The following is a 21,412-nucleotide window of genomic DNA, read 5'->3' as shown; positions in this document are numbered from 1 at the left end:
AAGGTAGTGTCAGTGGGTGATGTTCCAGTTGGAATTCTTCCCAAGTTATTAGTTTCACCAGCATATCACAAATAAATCCGACAACCCAACATACGAACAGTGTAAAACATGCTAACACTGTACCCTTTACCTGAATGTCTGAGTCAGGGAGGTGCCAGTGATCACTCCTCTCCTCTCCTGCTGTGTAGTAGTTAATGTTAGACTAGGTTGTTCTTGAGGGATCAAACGTTACAGAGACATAAGGAAGGGTAATACGGCAGCGTGCTTCACTAATTGTCTCCACCTGTATTGGACTCTTACTTGAGAGTGGCGACCCCTTCTGGCGTGGTGGGCTTGTTGAAGCGTCTCATGTATTCGTGCATCTCGGGGAAGCTTTTCTTCATATAATCCTCAGCGCTGCTCTCCCGAACCGTCCCGAAGCGGAACCCCAGAGACGGGTGGTGGAGCTTAGAACGCGGACACAAAAAAGGCAGCATTGTGAAATCAAGACATACAGATTCAGTCGTGATGCTTTAGTAAACAATTTTGGATGCATGATGAAATCTCCCTTTTCAGCGGTTAAGAAATGCCCTGAACATACTAATGTACCTGGAGAAGCTATTTAGACAGTATAGTGTGTAAATGCCATTCTCCAAACTTTTATAAAATAAAAACAAAATATGTCGCCAAATCTAACTTCAAAATGCCACCATCAGATCAATGCTTCACAATGCATCAATGCAGTTTATTCCTCTGGGGGTTCTGGGCTTTTCTCCTAACCAAGCAATAAAACATGATAAACTTGATTTGTACACTGCAAAAAAAAAGATCTTAGCAAGTGTAAACCTCTTAAATGTATTCAATATATCTAATATTTCTCATTAGGTCTGATTTCATTGGCAGATCATGTTACTTGGTTTAATCATTATTTCTTTAAATGAGCAAATTATCTTCATTATTTCTCCAAACAAGTGAACTGATCTGCCAGTGGAATCAGACACTTTGACCAGATAAAATCACTTAAAACTATTAGAAATGTACAGAAACAGGTGGAATAATCTTAGAATATTCTTACAGCAGACTCATAATGAGAGATATTAGATTTATTGACTGCATTTAAGACGTTTTCACTTGTTAAGACGTTATTTTTTGCAGTGTAGCTGCAAAAATCAACCAGACCTGATGCTTGTAGGCAAAGTCAACTCAATTTAATAAAACCACTGCCATTTGTTTAATGGCATGAGGCAGAAACACCAAGAACCACCAAGACTTAAAAAGCAATTAATAGTCAAACTTGTGAACATGAGTTTTCTAGTAATAACGTTTTAAATTAGTGATGATTCGAAAATTAATGGCGACTATTATTAGGTTTTGACCCTTCCATTAAACTGTATTTAGCCTCCGTCATGTGGTCGAGTTCCTAATTAGAAGTTTCCCTATTGGACCTCAATTAAGGAGACGCGCCAAGGCTTGAGAAGAGAAGGAATGAGAAATGTGGAGATTTATGCTAATGCTACTGCTGCGCTGAAGAAGTTAAGAAGAGAAACCCGTTTTAGCCCATTTAATCCCAACTCCTCCTCAGCTGTGTGACTACATATGCCTTGGAAAGCACCATGACACAAACTGTATGGCTTTTTCAGAAACTGTTGTGGAAACGTTGCTGAAAATGTGGGTGAAACATCTAAAAAACACAGAAGCAGTGAGTGATATAATAATCGAGATGTTGCAATGCAGTCTTTACTGGGGCATCATGCTCCTGCATGTCCAAAACCCCAGCAATACGAAAGATGACAATAAATAATGAGGATTATCAACAGCAAATGTTTAGGTGAGCATCATAACAATAGTGGTGGTGCCATTATCTTATTAGACCTTATTAGAATTTTATTAAGAGACCCTTTAAGTTTATCATCAGTACCAAATATGGTGGTTGCATCTAAATTATAACATTCTCCTGACTTTCTTTTGTAGTACGTCATCTTTCTCGGATGTATACTAATTACACCACTCACATGTTTATTTAAAATCAAAGCAGACTCTAACTTCATGACATTTTATCCCTCCTAGATGTTCTACAATCAACTGTGAGTGGAATAATTGGAAAGTGAAACCATTTAGGAACCACAGCAGCTCGGCCACGAAGTGTCGGACCAGGTAAAGTTACAGATCAATAACTGCAGAGTTGAAACCTCCTCTGGCATCAACATCAGCATAAAACATGCGCCAGGAGCTTCATGGCAGGGTTTCCATGGCCAAACAGCTGCATCCAAGCCTTTAGTCGTCAAGCACAATGCCAAGCGTTTGCTGGAGAGTGACCAATCAGCTTCTCTCTCTGTCAGTCTGATGGACAAGTCTGGGTTTGGAGAACGTTACCTTCCTGACCGCACTGTGCTGTAAAGTTTGGTGGAGGAGGGATGATGATATGGGGCTTTTCAGGGATTGGTCTAGAACCGTGAAGGGGAATTAATGCTTCAGCGGAGCCAAAACATTTTGGCCAATTCTGTGCTTCCACCTTTGTGGGAACAGTTTGGGGAAGAACCTTTCCTGTTCCAGCAAGACTGAGATCCAGTGACCAAAAGCAGCTCCATAAAGACATGGAGAACGTTACCTTCCTGACCGCACTGTGCTGTAAAGTTTGGTGGAGGAGGGATGATGATATGGGGCTTTTCAGGGATTGGTCTAGAACCGTGAAGGGGAATTAATGCTTCAGCGGAGCCAAAACATTTTGGCCAATTCTGTGCTTCCACCTTTGTGGGAACAGTTTGGGGAAGAACCTTTCCTGTTCCAGCAAGACTGAGATCCAGTGACCAAAAGCAGCTCCATAAAGACATGGATGAGCGAGTTTGGTGTGGAAGAGCTTGACAATCCCTCACAGAGCCCTGACCTCAACCCATCCCCACTGAGCACCTTTGGGATGATCTAGAACGGTGATTGTGAACCAGGCCCTCTTGTCCAACATCAGTGTCTAACCTCACAAATGCTCTTCTGACTGAATGGGCAGAGATTCCCCACAGACACTCTCCAACATCTGTTGAAGTTTCCCAGAAGAGTGGAAGCTGTTAGAGCTGCAAAGGAGGACCAACTCTATATTAATGCCTATGGGTTTAGAATGGGATTCATAATAGCTCCTGTAGGTGTGATGTGGAGGTCTCCCAATACTTTTGTCCATTAAGAATACTTTCAGAGCTTCACAAACACAGTCACACTTGAGACTGGTGGGATTAAATGGGTTAATACAGAAGGCAAACAGAAACTGAACTGAACACACACCCCTCAGACCATTGCCACCTGCATTATTTTTTTCAGAACTAGTAGGGACTGGTTAAGGTACATGCTTTAAGGTTCTAGGTAATGCTATTTTAGAAGGCCCAATGAGCATAAAGAGCCACTGAGAGGAACCAAGACTCAATTGGAAAATTGACATTAAATATCTGATATTTTATTCGAATTAAAGTGAGACAATGAATGTAAAATTTATCAACCTTTTTCCACTACACTGTGTTTTGTCTCCTTCTTGCAAGATTCTTTCCTGTGTCTTAATTAAGGAGACACACCAAGGTTGGAGCAGAGAAAGATTAATGAGAAGATTTGTGTTACAGCTCACGCTGGCAGAAGTGATGTAATGAGTTAAGTAAAAAAATGAAATTACTGATGACACTTTACTTTGAGTGGTCCTTCTTAAATGATCAAACACTCTTCAGACTGTCAGTGGCATATCAACAGGTTAACACTATGCAGACTTGTACACCAGAGATACACACCAAAGCACAGGGTTACAGCAGGAACAAACACCTGGATCTACAGCACTCCTTACAGGATGAAACTGGATTTTCCATCAACACAGAGATTTAGGATGGAACCATAAAGAACGACTACATGGACCCGAGATGCATTTTAAGCAGGATCGTGTCAGTATACACTGCTGACCACTTTGAGAAACACTTACTTTTTCCTTCCACTAAGTGGCCAGTTTGTCAGAGACGCCTACTTTCTACTTCTGCTAGTTGGCCACTTTATTAGAAACACCTGCCTTGTACTTCTGCCAATTGGCCACTTACTGTACATCCACCCACTGGCCATTTTATTAGAAACAACCACCTTGTACTTCCGTTAACTGGCCACTTTATTAGAAACACCCACCTTGTACTTCCGTTAACTGGCCATTTTATTAGAAACACCCACCTTGTACTTCCACTAACTGGCCACGTCATTAGAAACACCTGCCTTGTACTTTTATTTACCGGCCACTTTATTAGAAACACCTCTTATAGCTCCTCTATATAGATGTTCATTTCAGACTGTACTCCTGCTGTGGTGCAGTGAATCAGCCCATCTACTCCATATATCATTGGTCAGTTTCTGACCACATGGCCGTTGTTGTCCCAACGTTGTGTGGGTGGTGGTCCGTTCTCACCACAGCAGTGACGCTGAGATAGTAGTGTGTGAGGTGCTGATATGAGTGTATCACTTGTCATTGTCACTGCTAGGCTGAGAGTGGACCACCTCCCAAAAATGCCCAAAAATGCCTGGCTCTGTGTTCAGAAACTGACCACTGATGAAGGACTAGAGGATGGACAACACAAACTGCACAGGTGAGTTGCAGTCGGTAACTGTTCAGCAGCCAGGTGGAGCTGCAACAGATGGGTTTCTGATAGTGACCAGAGAGTCTAAAGTGGAATCAGACATGTTCCAAGAACCAGCTCATTCAAATCAAACGACCAGAGAGGCAGCGAGGCAGAATGTATTGCTCTCTGTCAGGCCATTTTTTCTGACATCCGTTAAACTGCACTCAGTTCTTCTGTGAAATTACACTGTATCCAGATCTCTTTCCCAGAAGAAGAATCAAAACTAATCAAAATGCACACATAAATCAGACAGAGGCTCTTCAGTATATCAGTGTTATACCAGGCCCGTCAGATTTCATCTTTTTTTTTTTTTTTTTTAAAACAGATTTGCTCTCTCTGCAAAAAATAGATATGAAAGACAAATAAATCAAGAAGATTCAAACGCAGAAACTAATCACAACAGTGGGTGTGACGGCTCCTCCTAAAGGAACTGGCTCAGAATTTCGCCTTTACTTCAAATGGACTTCATCAGCAGAGGCACGTTAGGTGTCTGAAGTTGGCTTCATTACTTTTAAGACTGGTACTATGAGGCTAATATAACTAAAAACTAATGTGCACTAATTAACAGGCTGCTAACGCAAATCACTCGCCTCTAACGGTGTGGCATAATGAGATGGTAATGTGGTGCAATTACAGGAACAAAAGATTAGGTTACTGATTACCTCATGTGTTAAATCAACATTTGAACGCAGGGATTGGTAATGCTAGTTATTTAGCTCATTCAGTGTCTGCTATCGTTTCATAACTATACACAACACTGCATACAGCAGCAAACGTAAACAACAGTAAAACACAACAACAGAAAGACACATTTAAACAGCAAAGCACACATAAATGATGGAAAAAACAAAAATTATAGCAAAACACAGCAAAATGCCAGTAAGCAAAATGTATAGTTAATGACAAAACACATGTAAACAAAAACAAAGAAACTGTAGTGAAACATAAGCAAAGGATGGCAAAACATTTAAATGATAGCAAAGCACAAGAAAATTATAGCAGAACAAAAGTAAACAACAGCAAGGCACAAGAAAAGCAAACTACAGCAAAACAGCAAGTAAACTACAGCAAAACAGCAAGAGCAAGGCACAAGCACACAATAGCAAAGCCCAAGCAAACAACAACAACAACAACAACAACAACAACAACAACAACAACAACAACAACAACAACAACAACAACAACAACAACAACAACAACAACAACAACAACAACAACAACAACAACGCACAAGTAAACAATAGCAAAGCCCAAAAGTAAACAATTGCAAAAAAGCAAACAATAGCAAAGCACAAGTGAACAATAGCAAAAGTAAATAGGCAAGTATACAACGGCAAAAACAACAGCAAAAACAACAAGTGAACAATAGCAAAGCCCAAGTAAACAACAGCAGAACAAAAATAAACAACAGCAGAACAAAAGTAAACAATAACAAAAGAAAAAAGTAAATAGAAAAGGTAAACAATAGCAAAGCACAAGCGAACAATAGCAAGGCACAAGCAAGCAATAGCAAGGCACAAGCAAACAATAGCAAGGCACAAGCAAACAATAGCAAGGCACAAGCAAACAATAGCAAGGCACAAGCAAACAATAGCAAGGCACAAGCAAACAATAGCAAGGCACAAGCAAACAATAGCAAGGCAGAAGCAAACAATAGGAAAGCACAAGTAAAAAATAACAAAGAAAAAAGTAAATAGAAAAAGTAAACAACAACAAGTGAACAATAGCAAAGCCCAAGTAAACAATTGCAAAAAAGTAAAAAATAGCAAAGCACAAGTAAACAATAGTAGAACAATAGCAGAACAAAAGTTTAAAAAAAAGCAGAACAAAAGTAAACAATAGTAAAGCAAAAGTAAACAACAGCAGAACAAATGTAAACAGTATCAAAGCACAAGTAAACAACAGCAGAACAAATGTAAACAGTATCAAAGCACAAGTAAACAACAGCAGAACAGCACAAGTAAACAGCAGCAGAACAAAAGTAAACAGCAGCAGAACAAAAGTAAACAGCAGCAGAACAAAAGTAAACAAAAGCAAAGCACAAGTAAACAATAGCAGAACAAGTGTAAACAGTATCAAAGCACAAATAAACAACAGCAAGGCACAAGTAAACAATAGCAAAGCCCAAGTAAACAATAGCAAAGCCCAAGTAAACAACAGCAGAACAGCACAAGTAAACAAAAGCAGAACAAAAGTAAACCATGGAAAAGCAAAAAAGTAAACCATAGCAAAGCACAAGTAAACAACAGCAGAACAAATGTAAACAGTATCAAAGCACAAGTAAACAACAGCAGAACAGCACAAGTAAACAGCAGCAGAACAAAAGTAAACAGCAGCAGAACAAAAGTAAACAAAAGCAGAACAAAAGTAAACAAAAGCAAAGCACAAGTAAACAATAGCAGAACAAGTGTAAACAGTATCAAAGCACAAATAAACAACAGCAAAGCCCAAGTAAACAATAGCAAAGCCCAAGTAAACAATAGCAAAGCCCAAGTAAACAACAGCAGAACAGCACAAGTAAACAAAAGCAGAACAAAAGTAAACCATGGAAAAGCAAAAAAGTAAACCATAGCAAAGCACAAGTAAACAATAGCAGAACAAATGTAAACAGTATCAAAGCACAAATAAACAACAGCAAGGCACAAGTAAATAGCAGAACAAAAGTAAACAATATCAAAGCCCAGGTAAACAATAGCAGAACAAAAGTAAACAATATCAAAGCGCAAATAAACAACAGCAAGGCGCAAGTAAACCATAGCAAAGCACAAGTAAATAGCAGAACAAAAGTAAACAATAGCAAAGCACAAGTAAACAATAGCAGAACAAATGTAAACAGTATCAAAGCACAAATAAACAACAGCAAGGCACAAGTAAACAACAGCAAAGCACAAGTAAACAGCAGAACAAAAGTAAACAATAGTAAAACTACTGGCTTCTGAAGGTTTTTAAGATGCGCCTGAAGACAGATCAAGTGAAAAATCTTACCTTGGCATCGTGAATCCCTGAAACCTCTTCGAAGGTTTTTTCTCCCACCATGACCGCTGCCAAGTTAGCTGTGTAGCTGGACAGGACCAGTAGACAGAAAATAGCCCAGAGGTTCATCAGAAAGCGTCCTGTCCAGCACTTCGGCGTTTTGCTGGCCACCGTCCTGCCAAACAGGATGGCGTAACAGAGGTTAAGCGCAGATGAGTAGGAAAAGACCCGGACGCGGTTTCGTCCATGCGGCGTCATGCCAAAGGGACTATTCCACTCGTACAGCGTGAGGAAAAGAGCTGTTATATGAAGCGCCACAAAGATCCCAACCCACATCGACCAGTGCAGAGGCCACATGAAGGCCCCAATTGGGGCGGCTGTGTCTTTACTTCGCACCAGAATGCCCAGGCTGGTGGAGAAGAAAGGGCTGGTGAAGTCGATGACTTTGCTACGTGCCGAGTTGATGCTGAAGCTTGTGACGGCCATGTCGGCCGCTCCGCTGAGCAAGTCCCCCACCAGGCCTGTCCATCTGCCCCCTTTCCACGCTCCATATTTACCGTCACCCACGATATAGAGGTCAAACTCAAACTGCATGTCCTCCGCTAGCTTCTCCAGAAGGTCTATACAGTAGCCGTAGCAGCATTTGCGGATCTCAGAGGGGATGAAGTTGCTGCTGCTGCTGCTATTCGCTTGTTCCAGCTCCCTAAAAAGGTGGTTTAGAACATCCGAGCTGTTGGTATGAGGGTCCAAGCACAGCTGGCCAGCCGGACATTGACCATCATCATCCACTTCTCTTGTAAAAACAAACGGATGCTCCACTAAGGTCACAACACGAAGTCTGCTGCCAGCCACCGGAAGTCCAGGCTGCCAGCGCCCTCCAGGATGGATTCCCGGGCTTTCATCTGACACGCGCTGGGTCACTCCAGGCCAAAGGCCCTGTTCTTCCACTTCCAGGTGGCCAGCCTGAAAGCCAGCCACGGTCACCCAACTTGGTTGACCCATAGCATCCCTCTGCAGGCTCCATATGTGGAAGCGCTGGGTGGTTAGGACCCTGGAGCGATAATGCTGAACCTGAATTTGACCTGTTAGACCATCAAATGACGTATTGGACAGGAATCTGTAGAGAGAGGTAGAGAGAGGTAGAGAGAGGTAGAGAGAGAGAGGTAGAGAGAGAGAGAGAGAGAGAGAGAGAGAGAGAGAGAGAGAGAGAGAGAGAGAGAGAGAGAGAGAGAGAGAGAGAGAGAGAGAGAGAGAGATGAAACCTCATTATTATGTCCAAAAGGTGCCACATGTTCTGGAGAGAACTGACCAGATTTGCAGCAAATCACCAACTAATGACATATTAGATCTACTCGGGTTACTGGACAACAAATATTACTAAAATAATAATACATTTATGGCATTTGGCTGACGCTCTTATCCAGAGCGACTTATAATTTGATCATTTTACACAAGTAGGTGAAGGTAGTGTTAGGAATCTTGCCCAAGGACTCTTATTGGTATAATGTAGGGTGCTTACCCAGGTGGGGGATCAAACCCTAGCCTACAACGTAGAAGGCAGAGGTGTTAACCACTACACTACACCAACCACATAATAAGCTTGCAAGGAGTTCAGTTTCACTTTAGTGGGGCATGATGATGATGATGATGATGATGATGATTGGTGGGACATTGCCCTACTAAATGACCACCAAATATCAACCCCTAACAGAAATTCTCTGTTAAAGGCGTTTTTAAAAGTAAAAAAATCTATCATTTTTTCTTTGCTGTTTTCCAGAAGGAACAAGTTGTAGTCTGATCATGATGGATGCCAAACAACCTTAAGCTGGCATTACATAATAAAACCTTCACGTAACTTTGGTTGCTTGAAACCTACATGAAACTAAATTGCACTTGAGTTGTCTAAGGCAAAGCATCCTGGAACTCATTCGAAACTCTGCCTGAAATTTGTAAAGCACCTTTCATGCAACAGCCAGTAAAATCAACGATAGCTCATCATGTGATTATGTCGAATAGCGTAACATCAAACAATTGATTTCACTGGATCTGCACACAAGAAAGGGCAGAAGATGATTTATTTGACGGGTGAATATCGAAGGGTAGACTGGGACAAGTGATGACTTGGGTGTGCGTCTGGGACAAGATGCATGAGATGTTATAGGTTATAACCTGGATGGCTATTTAATCATTAATAACATTCATTTTCAACATGGAAAACCGATAAAAACTCAAAAGTACGGTAAATAACCCTGGATAGACAGACGAGACATACATTTTTTTTTTTATATAAAATTTTTTGTGGCGCTGCTGTCTGATCAAAATCTTGTATCTCCAAAACGGTGACTTTACAGGAGAAGGAAAAAACATACTTTACTTTTAATGTAAGTCAATGGAACCAGACGTCTTTCCAAGACATTTTGGGCCGTTTCTTTTAGTCCATTCATCATAAAATGTACATACAACGTGAAGGACAGCAGGCATTTTCAAATTATGTTAAAAACTGAAAAATCATAAAAATGTAGATACAATGTTTTTCATCTGACAGCAGCGAAATGCCACTAGTTGCAGCCTGATGAAAGCTGCTTGTTTACTGTGACTGTACTGCTTCAGTGCTGTAAGGGTGGATAAAACTTCATTAAGACTTTCTCCCAGTTTGTCTCATCGTTACTATGGAGATTGAAAAGCAATGACTACAGTGGAAAATCATGAATAACAAAGTGCTCACTGCATTATTGCTACACAGTGACGAGCAAAACATCAGCCAAAATGGAAAACAAACCCTCTATTACACTGTTTTCACTCCGCTTGACTTCTTTACTGGACAATGCATGAGGATTTGCATTTTAATGAAATGCTGAATGTGTCAGAACTGAACACAATCCACTCTAAAATGTCATTAAAAGCACAAATATACTGCTTTCCACTGCACAGCACAGTGAAATCAATATAGGTTTAACCTTTCGTTCCGGCACATTTTCCGCATGTTACTGTTACCTGTTTTAACTGCCTTTCAATGAGCAAAATACATTTGAAGTCCCAAAAAACAGGTGCGAACTGTGCATTGGGGGTTTTGGCAGGTATTCGGCATGTCGCCTGTGGAAAAGTAATGTTGTGTGTGCACTGCATTTCACATTTTCACCGTTATAATTGCACTTCAGTGAGAGAAATCTGTGTAAAGCACTGCATTGCAAAAACATTATATCTTGGCAAGTATAAACATCTTAACTGTAGCCAATATGTTTAATATTTGTTATTATGAGACTACTGTAAGAACATTGTGAGATTATTGAACTACATTTTTACTTGTTTTTAAGCAGTTTTATCTTAGAAAAGTGTCTGATTTCTTTGGCAGATCATGTTCCTTGTTTTAATCATTATTTCTAGAAATGAGCAAAGTTATCTTCATTGTTTCTCCAAACAAGTGAACTAATCTGCCAGTGGAATCAGACACTTTCAGCAGATAAAATCACTTAAAACTAGTTAAAATGTACAGAAACAGGTGGAATAATCTTAGAATGTTCTTACAGCAGCCTCATAATGAGGGATATTAGATTTATTGGCTAAATTTAAGAAGATATTTTTTGCAGTGTACACAATGTGGAAAGCAGTATAAGCTGTGCCTTCCTTACATTTTAAAGCAGAGTGTATGAAATTCTGATACATTTCATTTCTAAAATGCAAATCCTGATGCGTTGTTTTTCAGAGAAGAGGTCAAGTAAAGTGAAATAAAGGGTTTGCCCCGTGTGTCGCTATTGGACAGTGGTATCATATATGCATTGTATTACATGTTTTCCCCTGTATTGACTGTTTTAAGTAAGTAAGTGATACTTTTTTGATCCCACAACCGGGGAAATTCCACCTCCGCATTTAACCCATCCGTGAAGTGAAACACCACATACACACTAGTGAACACACACACTAGGGGGCAGTGAGCACACTTGCCGGGGGTTTTCTGGGGGTTAGGCGTCTTGCTCAAGGACACCTCAGTCATGGACGGTCAGTCCTGGGGATCGAACCGGCAACCTCCCGGTCACAGGGCCAGTTCCCTAACCTCCAGCCCACGACTGCCACACTTACGGTTTGGTTTGAATTCCTCTCCATACGCTACACCTGTATTGTAAATGTACCGCAGCTGTAATTTCAAGTTTTCATTATATAGTCTTGCATTCTGTGTCTATTCATGAACTGCACATTGACTTCTATTAAAATTCTATGATCTCTATGTCAAATATTTTTGGTTCTTTTCTAAAAAAAACCCAAAAAAACAGGGAAACACACAGACATTATCTGCGGTAATCAACCATACACCGCTGATGCGATTAGATGTAGCATTAGATAATGCTTTAATGTTCTTTTAGCATCTTGTTTGATCTGCAACTGACACCTCCACCTAAAAATAAATAAATGAACAGTTCTGTGTAATCACATTAAACATGTCACAGGATAAACATCTCTGCAGGAGCTGCTCTGCAGAATTTGTGTTGCGTGGTCGTAGAGATATGTAGCATTTTAATTGCAGCCGGCGTTCTGGGAGAGTTTATTAAATGCTTTACTGGTGAGATCAAGCAAAGCCCAGCAGCCTGAGCGGCGCTATGGCGAGAGAAGAACCTGTCTGTGAGTAACGAATCATAGCTGTCAAAAGAATTACTTTATTTGGGGGTTTATTTATCTACTTTACACCCTCTGACAACGGCAGTTGTTCTTTACATTGTGTGAATATTGTAATAAATGACATAGAGAAAAGCACTTGGGCTGAAATCTCAGTGCACAAACATTAAATCTTATAAAATTTGCCATTTCGAACAGACAAGCTTCCCTAATGACAGCGAGGAAATGCCGAAGCTTAGCGGAGCAGGCCAGCGAAGGTCACCATCCTGTTTTCAGAAATGCATGATAAACTTTAACCTCATTCTGAGTGAGAAAAACGAAGACACAAGCCTTCTATCACCGTCCCTCGCCGCTCCACTGGAGAAAATCCATACAGATGGGGAAGCACAGTTGTCATTTCTTGCAGATAATGGCTTTCAATTTGTTGTTTGGTCACATTGCCTCAATATTAGACACATTATTGACAAGATGACTGAGCACGGCAGAATTCAAAACACGGGTTTATTTATCAGCACATTATGGAAGAACTGAGTGAAAGACGGCAGAAACGTATTCATCACCTACTCCAGACTAACAAAGAGACTATAAGGAGTGGCCTTCTCTATTAGAAACACCTACACACTGTGCTTCCACTAACTGGCCACTTTATTAGAAACACCTACACACTGTGCTTCCACTAGCTGGCCACTTTATTAGAAACACTTACGCTGTTTCCACTAACTGGCCACTTTATTGGAAACACCGACCTTGTGCTTCCACTAACTGGCCACTTTATTAGAAACACCTACACTGTTTCCATTAACTGGCCACTTTATTAGATACACCCATCTTGTGCTTTCACTAACTGGCCACTTTATTGGAAACACCTACACTGTTTCCACTAACTGGCCACTTTATTAGATACACCCATCTTGTGCTTCCACTAACTGGCCACTTTATTAGAAACACCCACCCTTATAGCTCCACTATGTAGATTTACAGGTTTACACACTGTAGTCCATCTGTTGCTGCCCCTCCACTCAAACCCTTTCATCACTGGTCAGTTTTTGTGACCACAGGACCGCTGTTGGAGATCTTAATTTAGGTGGTGGACTATTCTCCTTCTCCTTCTATTCTTCTTCTAAAAAATATGCAGAAACTGACCTTTGATGAAAGACTAGAGGATGACTAAGAAACATGCATCGACATACGCTACAGTCTCTAGTTGAACTCCAGCAAGTTACAGTACAGAGGTTTCCAATAAAATGGCCGTGTAAAGTGCAATATTAAAGTGCTGTATGATGAAATCTTATGAGGCGTGTCTATCGTTCTCAAGGCCACAGATGTGTGCTGCTCTGCATATATATGACATTACCATTCCACATGCAAGCCCATCCTAGCTGCTCTTTATAGCTGGTGATTGGTTCTCATCCATAAATCAGCAGGGCATGCTGGGTAAGGTGGGTGCTGTCTGGGTCAGGATGCAGCAATGAACACCCCTCATTTTGCCCGTGTGTGAGAGAAAGAGAGAGGCAGGGTTAAGCGAGGTTATAAACCCCATGCGTGCTCTCTACCACCACTTCCACAGTCAGGAGCATTAATTTCACCTTCTGACCTGCAGTTTTAGTCGCCTCAGTGTGAACAGACTGCACTGGAGGAGAAATGTAGCAAAATGCAATGCTTTTCATCATATAAACCCATAAAATGGAGAATATCTCCCCGTCTGCTGTGAGAACTGGACACTTCCATTGCTGGAATAACTTCATAATGTGCAGAGTCGGGGTTTTTCAGCTGCTGTGAGATTAAATATTGACTTCATCTGATCCAAACTGCCCGTGCATCGTCATCATCGCTCCGAGCAATTATCTCTCCTAAATGCGCAAAAGATTTTTCCTTTGAAATTTCAAAACACAAGGCCCTAAAAGTTAGCCCCCCCAGAATAGGCATGAGGGGAATGTTAAAGACCCTAAAGCGGCTCTGGAATCCATCCAGTGAAAAATGACAAAGCTCCAATGACCTCTGCTTCATTCGTTAATTGTTAATTTTTATTTATATATATATATATATATATATATATATATATATATAAAAACATACATAAACATGCAACATTTTTCCATGAGCCTGTGCGAATTGGAGTCTCAGTTTCCTGTACTTACCTGACAGGAGTGGCACTGGTGTGGTCTTCTGCTGCTGTAGCCCATCTTCTTCAAGATTCCTTGGTTGTAACAAGTGGTTATTTGAGTTAATGTTGCCTTTCTATCATATTGAACCAGCCTGCCCATTCTCCTCTGACCTCTCACATCAAGGCATTTTTCATCCACACAACTGACCGCTCACTGGATATTTTCTCTTTTTCTGACCGTTCTCTGTAAACCCTAGAGATGGTTGTGCGTGAAAATCCCAGTAGATCAGCAGTTTCTGAAATACTCAGACCAGCCCGTCTGGCACCAACAACCACGCCACCATTCAAAGTCACTTAAATCCCCAGGTCGCCAGTCCATCGCAGGGCAAAGAGACAGACAGACACAATCACTCACACGTAGGGGCAGTGTAACATGTCCAATTGGCCTGACTGCATGTCTTTGGACTGTGGGAGGAAACCGGAGAACCCGGAGGAACCTGCACACAGACAGGACCCCAGTTGCTCGGCCAGGGAATCGAACCCAGGCCCTCCTTGCTGTGAAGCGACAGCACTACCCACCGCGCCATTGTGCCGCCCTAGTGTGTATATTTATTTATTTATGAATTAATTATTATTTATTAATTAATTATCATTTCTCAGAATCTTTATTCACCCTGACAAAAACGAGGAGGAACAGCAGAGCTTCAATCTGACATCTGAAGGTGACTTCACTGTTTGCTCAGACTGTGGTAAAATCTGATTTGCCAGAGTGAGCTGATCGCCAACTCCCACACAGTCCCCACCCCATGACGTGAGCGAGAGCAGCAACTCAAATAAGTATTCCAGTTATGTATCTGTTAATTCCTGGCGGATTATTGCTCTGAATAATAAATGTAAAACCTCCCTTTCCCTGAGGCACAGCAGCATTAATTGCCTTTCCTGCAGAAACTACCAACGTATCTCAAGGCTTTTGTTACTACCGGGTGCAATGTCTCCTCTATAACCTCTGTAACCCTCTGTAAACCTCTATAATCCTCTACATCCTTTTATATTCCTCCAACCATCTATGACCTTCTATAAACCTCTACAGCCTCTAGCCTCTATAGCTGTGAGCCTTTGAAATCTTCCAAGACCCTTTATAATTATCTGTAAACCTATATACCCCTCAAAGACCCTCCAAGACCTTTGTAATGATCTGAAACCCCACTGCAACTATCAGTAATCCTCTAACCATCTATGACCTTCTATAAACCTCTACAGCCTCTAGCCTCTATAGCTGTGAGCCTTTGAAACCCTCTAAGACCTTTTATAATCATCTGTAAACCTGTATACCCCTCAAAGACCCTCTAAGACCTTTGTAATGATCAAAAACCCCACTGCAACCATCTGTAATCCTCTCTAAACCACTGTGGTACTTCTACGACCCTCTAAAACCAAGCGTAACCCTCTATAAACCTCTGCAGCTTTTATGACCCTCCGTAACCCTCTTAGACCCTTTGTAACCTTCTGTAACCCTCTAAGGCCCTTTATAGTCATCAGTAACAACTATATTGACAGTAACAACTCTCTAAACCACTATAGCCTCTATGAGCCTTTGTAACCATCAAAGACCATCTGTAACCATCTAAAACCCCTCCACAACCATCTGTAACTCTCACTAAACCACTACAGCCACTATGACTTTCTAAGACCCTCTATAACCATGTCATACCCATTATAAACCACTATAGCTTCTATGACCCTAACTCGGTTATTAGCAGAGGAGTTGGGTATACCTGAGCAGGAATATGTCTAAAAAGTCCAGGAATCAGGCCTTCCAGGACTTCAGATCCTCACCGCCGGTCTAAGACTCTATAAAGACCCTATGTAACTCTTATGACACACCTCCTGTAACCCTCTACATACATCTGTAACCCTCTAAGACCCACCACAAGTGTCTACAACTCTCCAAGACCACATGTAACCATCTAAGAAAATCTACTTCCCTCTAAGACCATCTATAACCCTCTTAGATCATATACAACTCTAATACCATCTGTAACCCTCTAAGACCATCTGTACTCATTTTAGACCATCTACAACCCTCTAAGACCATCTACACCCTCCAAGATAATTTACAATCCTCTAAGACCATCTGTACTCATTTTAGACCATCTACAACCCTCTAATACCATCTGTAACCCTCTAAGATAATCTACAACCCTCTAAGACTATTTGCATCACTTTAAGACCCAATGTAACCCTCTAAAACCCACAGTAGCCCTCCAAGACCCTCTAAGATCAATTAACTATCTACAACTCTAAAACCCTCTAAGACTCTAATCTCTGTACTACACTGTCACAACCGGCACTTTATCTGCCAATGGAGCAGAGACCAATTTTACTACATGAAATCACTTTAAACAAATAAAAATGTTCAGGAGAATCTTATTACATTCTTATAACATCTCGTAATGTAAAATATTAGATATATTTGCTGGATATGAGATGACCTCACTTGCCAAGATATCATTTTCTGCTGTGCAGTTACTTTCTGTACTGTCCATTTATGCAAGCACCATTTTCACCCAGACAAATTCCTCATAAATGTCCTCGGCTAATATAGACATGATTGTGACGGCGGTGGTTCAGGCTGAGAGGGAAAGGACAGGAGGATTTAGCAGAGCTTGACATTCTGGACATTCTGGCATTAACAGGCCAGAGGCGGATCTTGGCAGGCTTTAGTTAGACTGAGCCGTGTCCTGCTAGATAGAGGTCAGTGTGTGGCCTGTGACAGTGGGGGCTGGTCTCTCCATTCTGCCAAGACGGCATGGGCGTTTTAACCATTACTCACTTTCAAATAGCAGCATTTCCTAAGAAATAGCATTTCACCATCTGAACGAGAAAATCTTTCACATGGTTATGAACAGATGCAGGCAATATGATAGGGATAAATTACACCACAGTACTCTGTTCTGGGAATATGATGAGTATGGTCAGAACTGTGAGAACGCTAAACAACTGCATGGATCATAAAGACAGATTCAGACCAATTAGAGAGCCTGTAAACAATCAAAGCCTGTGCACAGTAACTGCATAACAAGCAAGAAAAACCTAACAGGGGGAAAATGTAACACAGAGATTTCATGTAGTTGATCAAAAGTGTATCCTACTGGAACCCAATTATGTTTGTTTTCCCATAACATTATCTGAGAACTTTCACAGGCGTTGGACATGATGAGCAAATCTCACTGATCAAATAAGGATTCAGTCATTTCTTTAAAATGATTGCAGTTTATTGTGCAATAACATCTGGTACTATGTTTTGTAACCATGTCTCAAACATCTCAACCTACACTGCATCAGGTATAAGTGAATAACCATTATATACAGTACTGTGCGTTTGTTTATTTATTTATGTCATTTCCACTCAAACTAGTCATTAAGTGCAAGTTATTAATTTTTCAGATATTTTTGGGAAAACCCGGGTGCAAGATAATCCACTTGCATAAAGAAAAAGAAAGTCAAAGTGAAGTTCAAAACTTATTAAAAGTCTCCTAACAACCACCTGGAAGAGCTGGTCAACCCCAAAACTGCCCCCATCCGATAAACAGCACCTAAAGCTTTGATCTTTGAGAGAGGAGAAAATCAAGCTGCTTCAGATCTGCAAACATCCACAGGTGTTTCTGTCCATCCTTCCACTGTGAGAAGACCACTCAGTGCTGTGGGTCTGAAAGGATGTGTAGCTGATCAAGAAGAACCTCACTGAGAAAAGGAGACGGACACATCAAACAAAGCTGAACGATGGACTGACCACCCCAGAGTTCAGACCTCAGCACCACTGAATGGGTTTGATCACTTCAGAAAATCATCAACCAGCTTCTAAGGCTGAGCTTTGGAGACGTGTCTGCAGATTCTTTGAGGAGCTGAAAGTGAGTCTCCTGAAAAGAATGGAAGCTGGAATGAAGGGAAAGAGGGACTCACTGACCACTGAGAAAGTTATACTTAATTGTAATTTTCTCTTAAAAATTATTTCTGCTCTTTTCCTTGTGCTATAAACGAGTGGCTTGTATTTAATGTCGTTTTGACAGGAAATGAAATGGTCTGACCTTTCCACAATACCGTCTATGACAAGTGATCCCAAACTTTTGAAAAGCAGTGTACATTGAAAGGATACCATTATTTTCAATTAGAGATTAATTCATCCCTGATGGTCTGGATACTCATGAATTTGAATAACAATGCAGACTGCAGAGCGGGCGGCCAGACACAGCTGCACAGTGGCACTACATCGCAGAGAAAGTGCCCTCCACGGTCTGATCACCGACTAACAGCCCACTGTAAATACACACAGGAGAACCAGCTTGGTTTAGGAGTGAAGGCTGATACTTAGGAAGCTCTGCGGTTCCAGGCTCTCCAGCGAATCAGGGAGAATAATAAACTGGAGCAGGACGACAAAAAGTACATTCCCAGTTTTATCATGGCACTGCTTTAATTGGTGAGGCAAGGGGCAACATTTTTTCCAATGCCATCATCTAAATGTAGAATTAGGGTTATAGAAGAAGCTGGGAGCAATAAATAAGATTAATAAATAATAAATATATCTATATTTATGTGAACTCTCCAGAATGCTCATTGAACCAATTCGGCCCGATGCCACCCTGTATTAACGGTCACCGAGCAGTGAAATGTAGCAATGACGTGTTCAGGTGGACCAGTGGACCCAACCAGTGCCATGAGAACACACCTGACACCAGTATGGAACCACCACCATCCTGCACAGTGCCTTGTTAACAACTGGGGTCCCTGGCTTCATTGGGTCTGCACCACACACAAACCCCACCATCAGCCCAAAACGATTGGTACTGTGACTTATTGGACCACATTAGATGTGATCAGATAGATCAGTCCTAGGGTCCAGTTAGCAACCTCAGAGCCCAGGTGAGGTGATGTATCCAGTGTTGTGGTGTTAAAAGAGGCACTCTGGTGGGTCTTCTGCTCCCATATTCCAGGGAAGCTAAAGAACCCTGCATTGACCCGTGTGTGGGGCCTCCTGCATTGAATGTGGATGTCACTTGTCTGTTCACATAGACAACTCTATCCAGACGCCGTTGGTCACGATCATTAAGTAGCCTTGTGTGGCCACTGTGCTGTCTACTGTGGGTGGTAATGCTTTCAATGACATGTTCCCAGGACACACGTGACACTGTGGCTTGAGGAATGTTAAATGCCAGCACAACTTCGGAAATGGAACTTCATCCATCTGGCGCCCACTATCATGTATCATTTGAACTCCTGTAATTCACGTCACCTTGCTCTTAACACAATAGCCAGTGTTCAACCTCACTTACAGGATAACACCTCACAACTTATACAGGCGTGGGCATCTCAAGTCGTCCCCTGAGGTAACCCATGACGTATACATAGCAGAAAACCCACTTTGAATCAGAGTGCTTACCTGGCCAGGTACTGTCCAGAGGAGGGAACCTCATGTTTATTGGGCTTATCGAAGCAGTTGACCACGTTCTGTATGAGCGCCAGGTCGGGTCTGATCGCCGTGGCGGCAAACACGGCTCGGCCGATCAGCTGCAGCGCGTCGCGGATGTAGAAGTTGAGCGGTTTGCGGTTGACCTCTCCGTAGGCCAGCAGGCCCAGCGGGGAGCCGATAGAGTGCAGAGCGTCCAGACTGAGGGGGAACCCCATGATCCAGTGCGTGGGGTGTAGGGTCAGGCTGAGCTGGGATGCCCCCCGCAGGACGGTGGCCATGCACTCTGGGTCAGAGCCAAACAGGAGGATGCTGGAGGCCAGCGCGGAGGGGGTCCGGCTCAAGAGCTGGGAGAGGAGTTCGGTCACCTACAAACAAGAAAACTGTGCGGACTTTATTTTTATTTAATCAATTTACACCCTTTAAAGGCCAAACATTCAACAAGAACATGACCCACCCAATCCATTTTCAGACATGTTTGGCATCTAAAGTTTACGTCTTTAGTTGAAAACTGGAGCTACGAGGCTAATGCTAGCATTAGAGCAATTATTAACATGGGGCAACTGCACACCTCAAACCATGTGGAGCTGCTCGGCGTCTCTAATAGACTTCATTCTGCGGTTTCTGACTCGTGTGACTCACTATAAACATGGACTAAAGTATGTTAGCATAGTTAAAGCAGTAGGCAGCAGATAGAAAAGCAGAAGCTTTGACCTCTCTTTCGACTTTTAAAGATAACTGTGTCAAATATAAACCACCACCCTCTACACCAACCACCACCCTCTACATTATGCCAACCACCACCCTCTACACTATACCAACCACAACCCACTACACTATACCAACCACCATCCTCTACATTATAGCAACCACCACCCACTACACTATACCAACCGCCCCCCTCTACACTGTCCAAACCACTATGCACCACACTGCACCAACCACCACACTGTACCAAGCACCACCCTCTACACTACACCAACCACCCCCCTCTACACTATACCAACCACTCCCCTCTACACTGTCCAAACCACTATGCACCACACTGCACCAACCACCACACTGTACCAACCGCCCCCCTCTACACTACACCAACCGCCCCCCTCTACACTGTCCAAACCACTATGCACCACACTGCACCAACCACCACACTGTACCAAGCACCACCCTCTACACTACACCAACCGCCCCCCTCTACACTATACCAACCACCCCCCTCTACACTGTCCAAACCACTATGCACCACAATGCACCAACCACCACACTGTACCAAGCACCCCCCTCTACACTATACCAAGCACCCCCCTCTACACTATACCAAGCACCCCCCTCTACACTATACCAAGCACCCCCTCTACACTGTCCAAACCACTATGCACCAACCACCACACTGTACCAACCGCACCCCTCTACACTGTACCAACCGCCCCCCTCTACACTGTCCAAACCACTATGCACCAACCACCACACTGTACCAACTGCACCCCTCTACACTATACCAACCGCCCCCCTCTACACTACACTGTCCAAACCACTATGCACCAACCACCACACTGTACCAACCGCACCCCTCTACACTGTACCAACCGCCCCCCTCTACACTACAACCACCCCCCTCTACACTGTCCAAACCACTATGCACCAACCACCACACTGTAC

At 42.3% G+C, this 21,412-nt stretch overlaps 1 protein-coding gene across 2 annotated transcripts in view; it reads right to left on the bottom strand.

The window, feature by feature from the left end:
- grin3ba (glutamate receptor, ionotropic, N-methyl-D-aspartate 3Ba) overlaps positions 1-21,412 on the bottom strand; it is a 141,805-nt gene that overhangs the window by 48,491 nt on the left and 71,902 nt on the right. For both annotated transcript variants that reach the window (XM_037546632.1, XM_037546633.1), the window contains exons 3-5: positions 19,727-20,121; positions 7,590-8,694; positions 301-446 (exon numbers count right to left, since the gene is read on the bottom strand). In XM_037546632.1, coding sequence (XP_037402529.1) covers positions 301-446; positions 7,590-8,694; positions 19,727-20,121 — 1,646 coding nt within the window. The remainder of the gene's footprint in view (positions 1-300; positions 447-7,589; positions 8,695-19,726; positions 20,122-21,412) is intronic.

The sequence above is a fragment of the Pygocentrus nattereri genome, chromosome 17 (genome assembly GCF_015220715.1).
Source record: "Pygocentrus nattereri isolate fPygNat1 chromosome 17, fPygNat1.pri, whole genome shotgun sequence".
In the NCBI taxonomy this organism is placed as follows: domain Eukaryota; kingdom Metazoa; phylum Chordata; class Actinopteri; order Characiformes; family Serrasalmidae; genus Pygocentrus; species Pygocentrus nattereri.
This window is presented reverse-complemented; position numbering and strand designations above follow the sequence as displayed.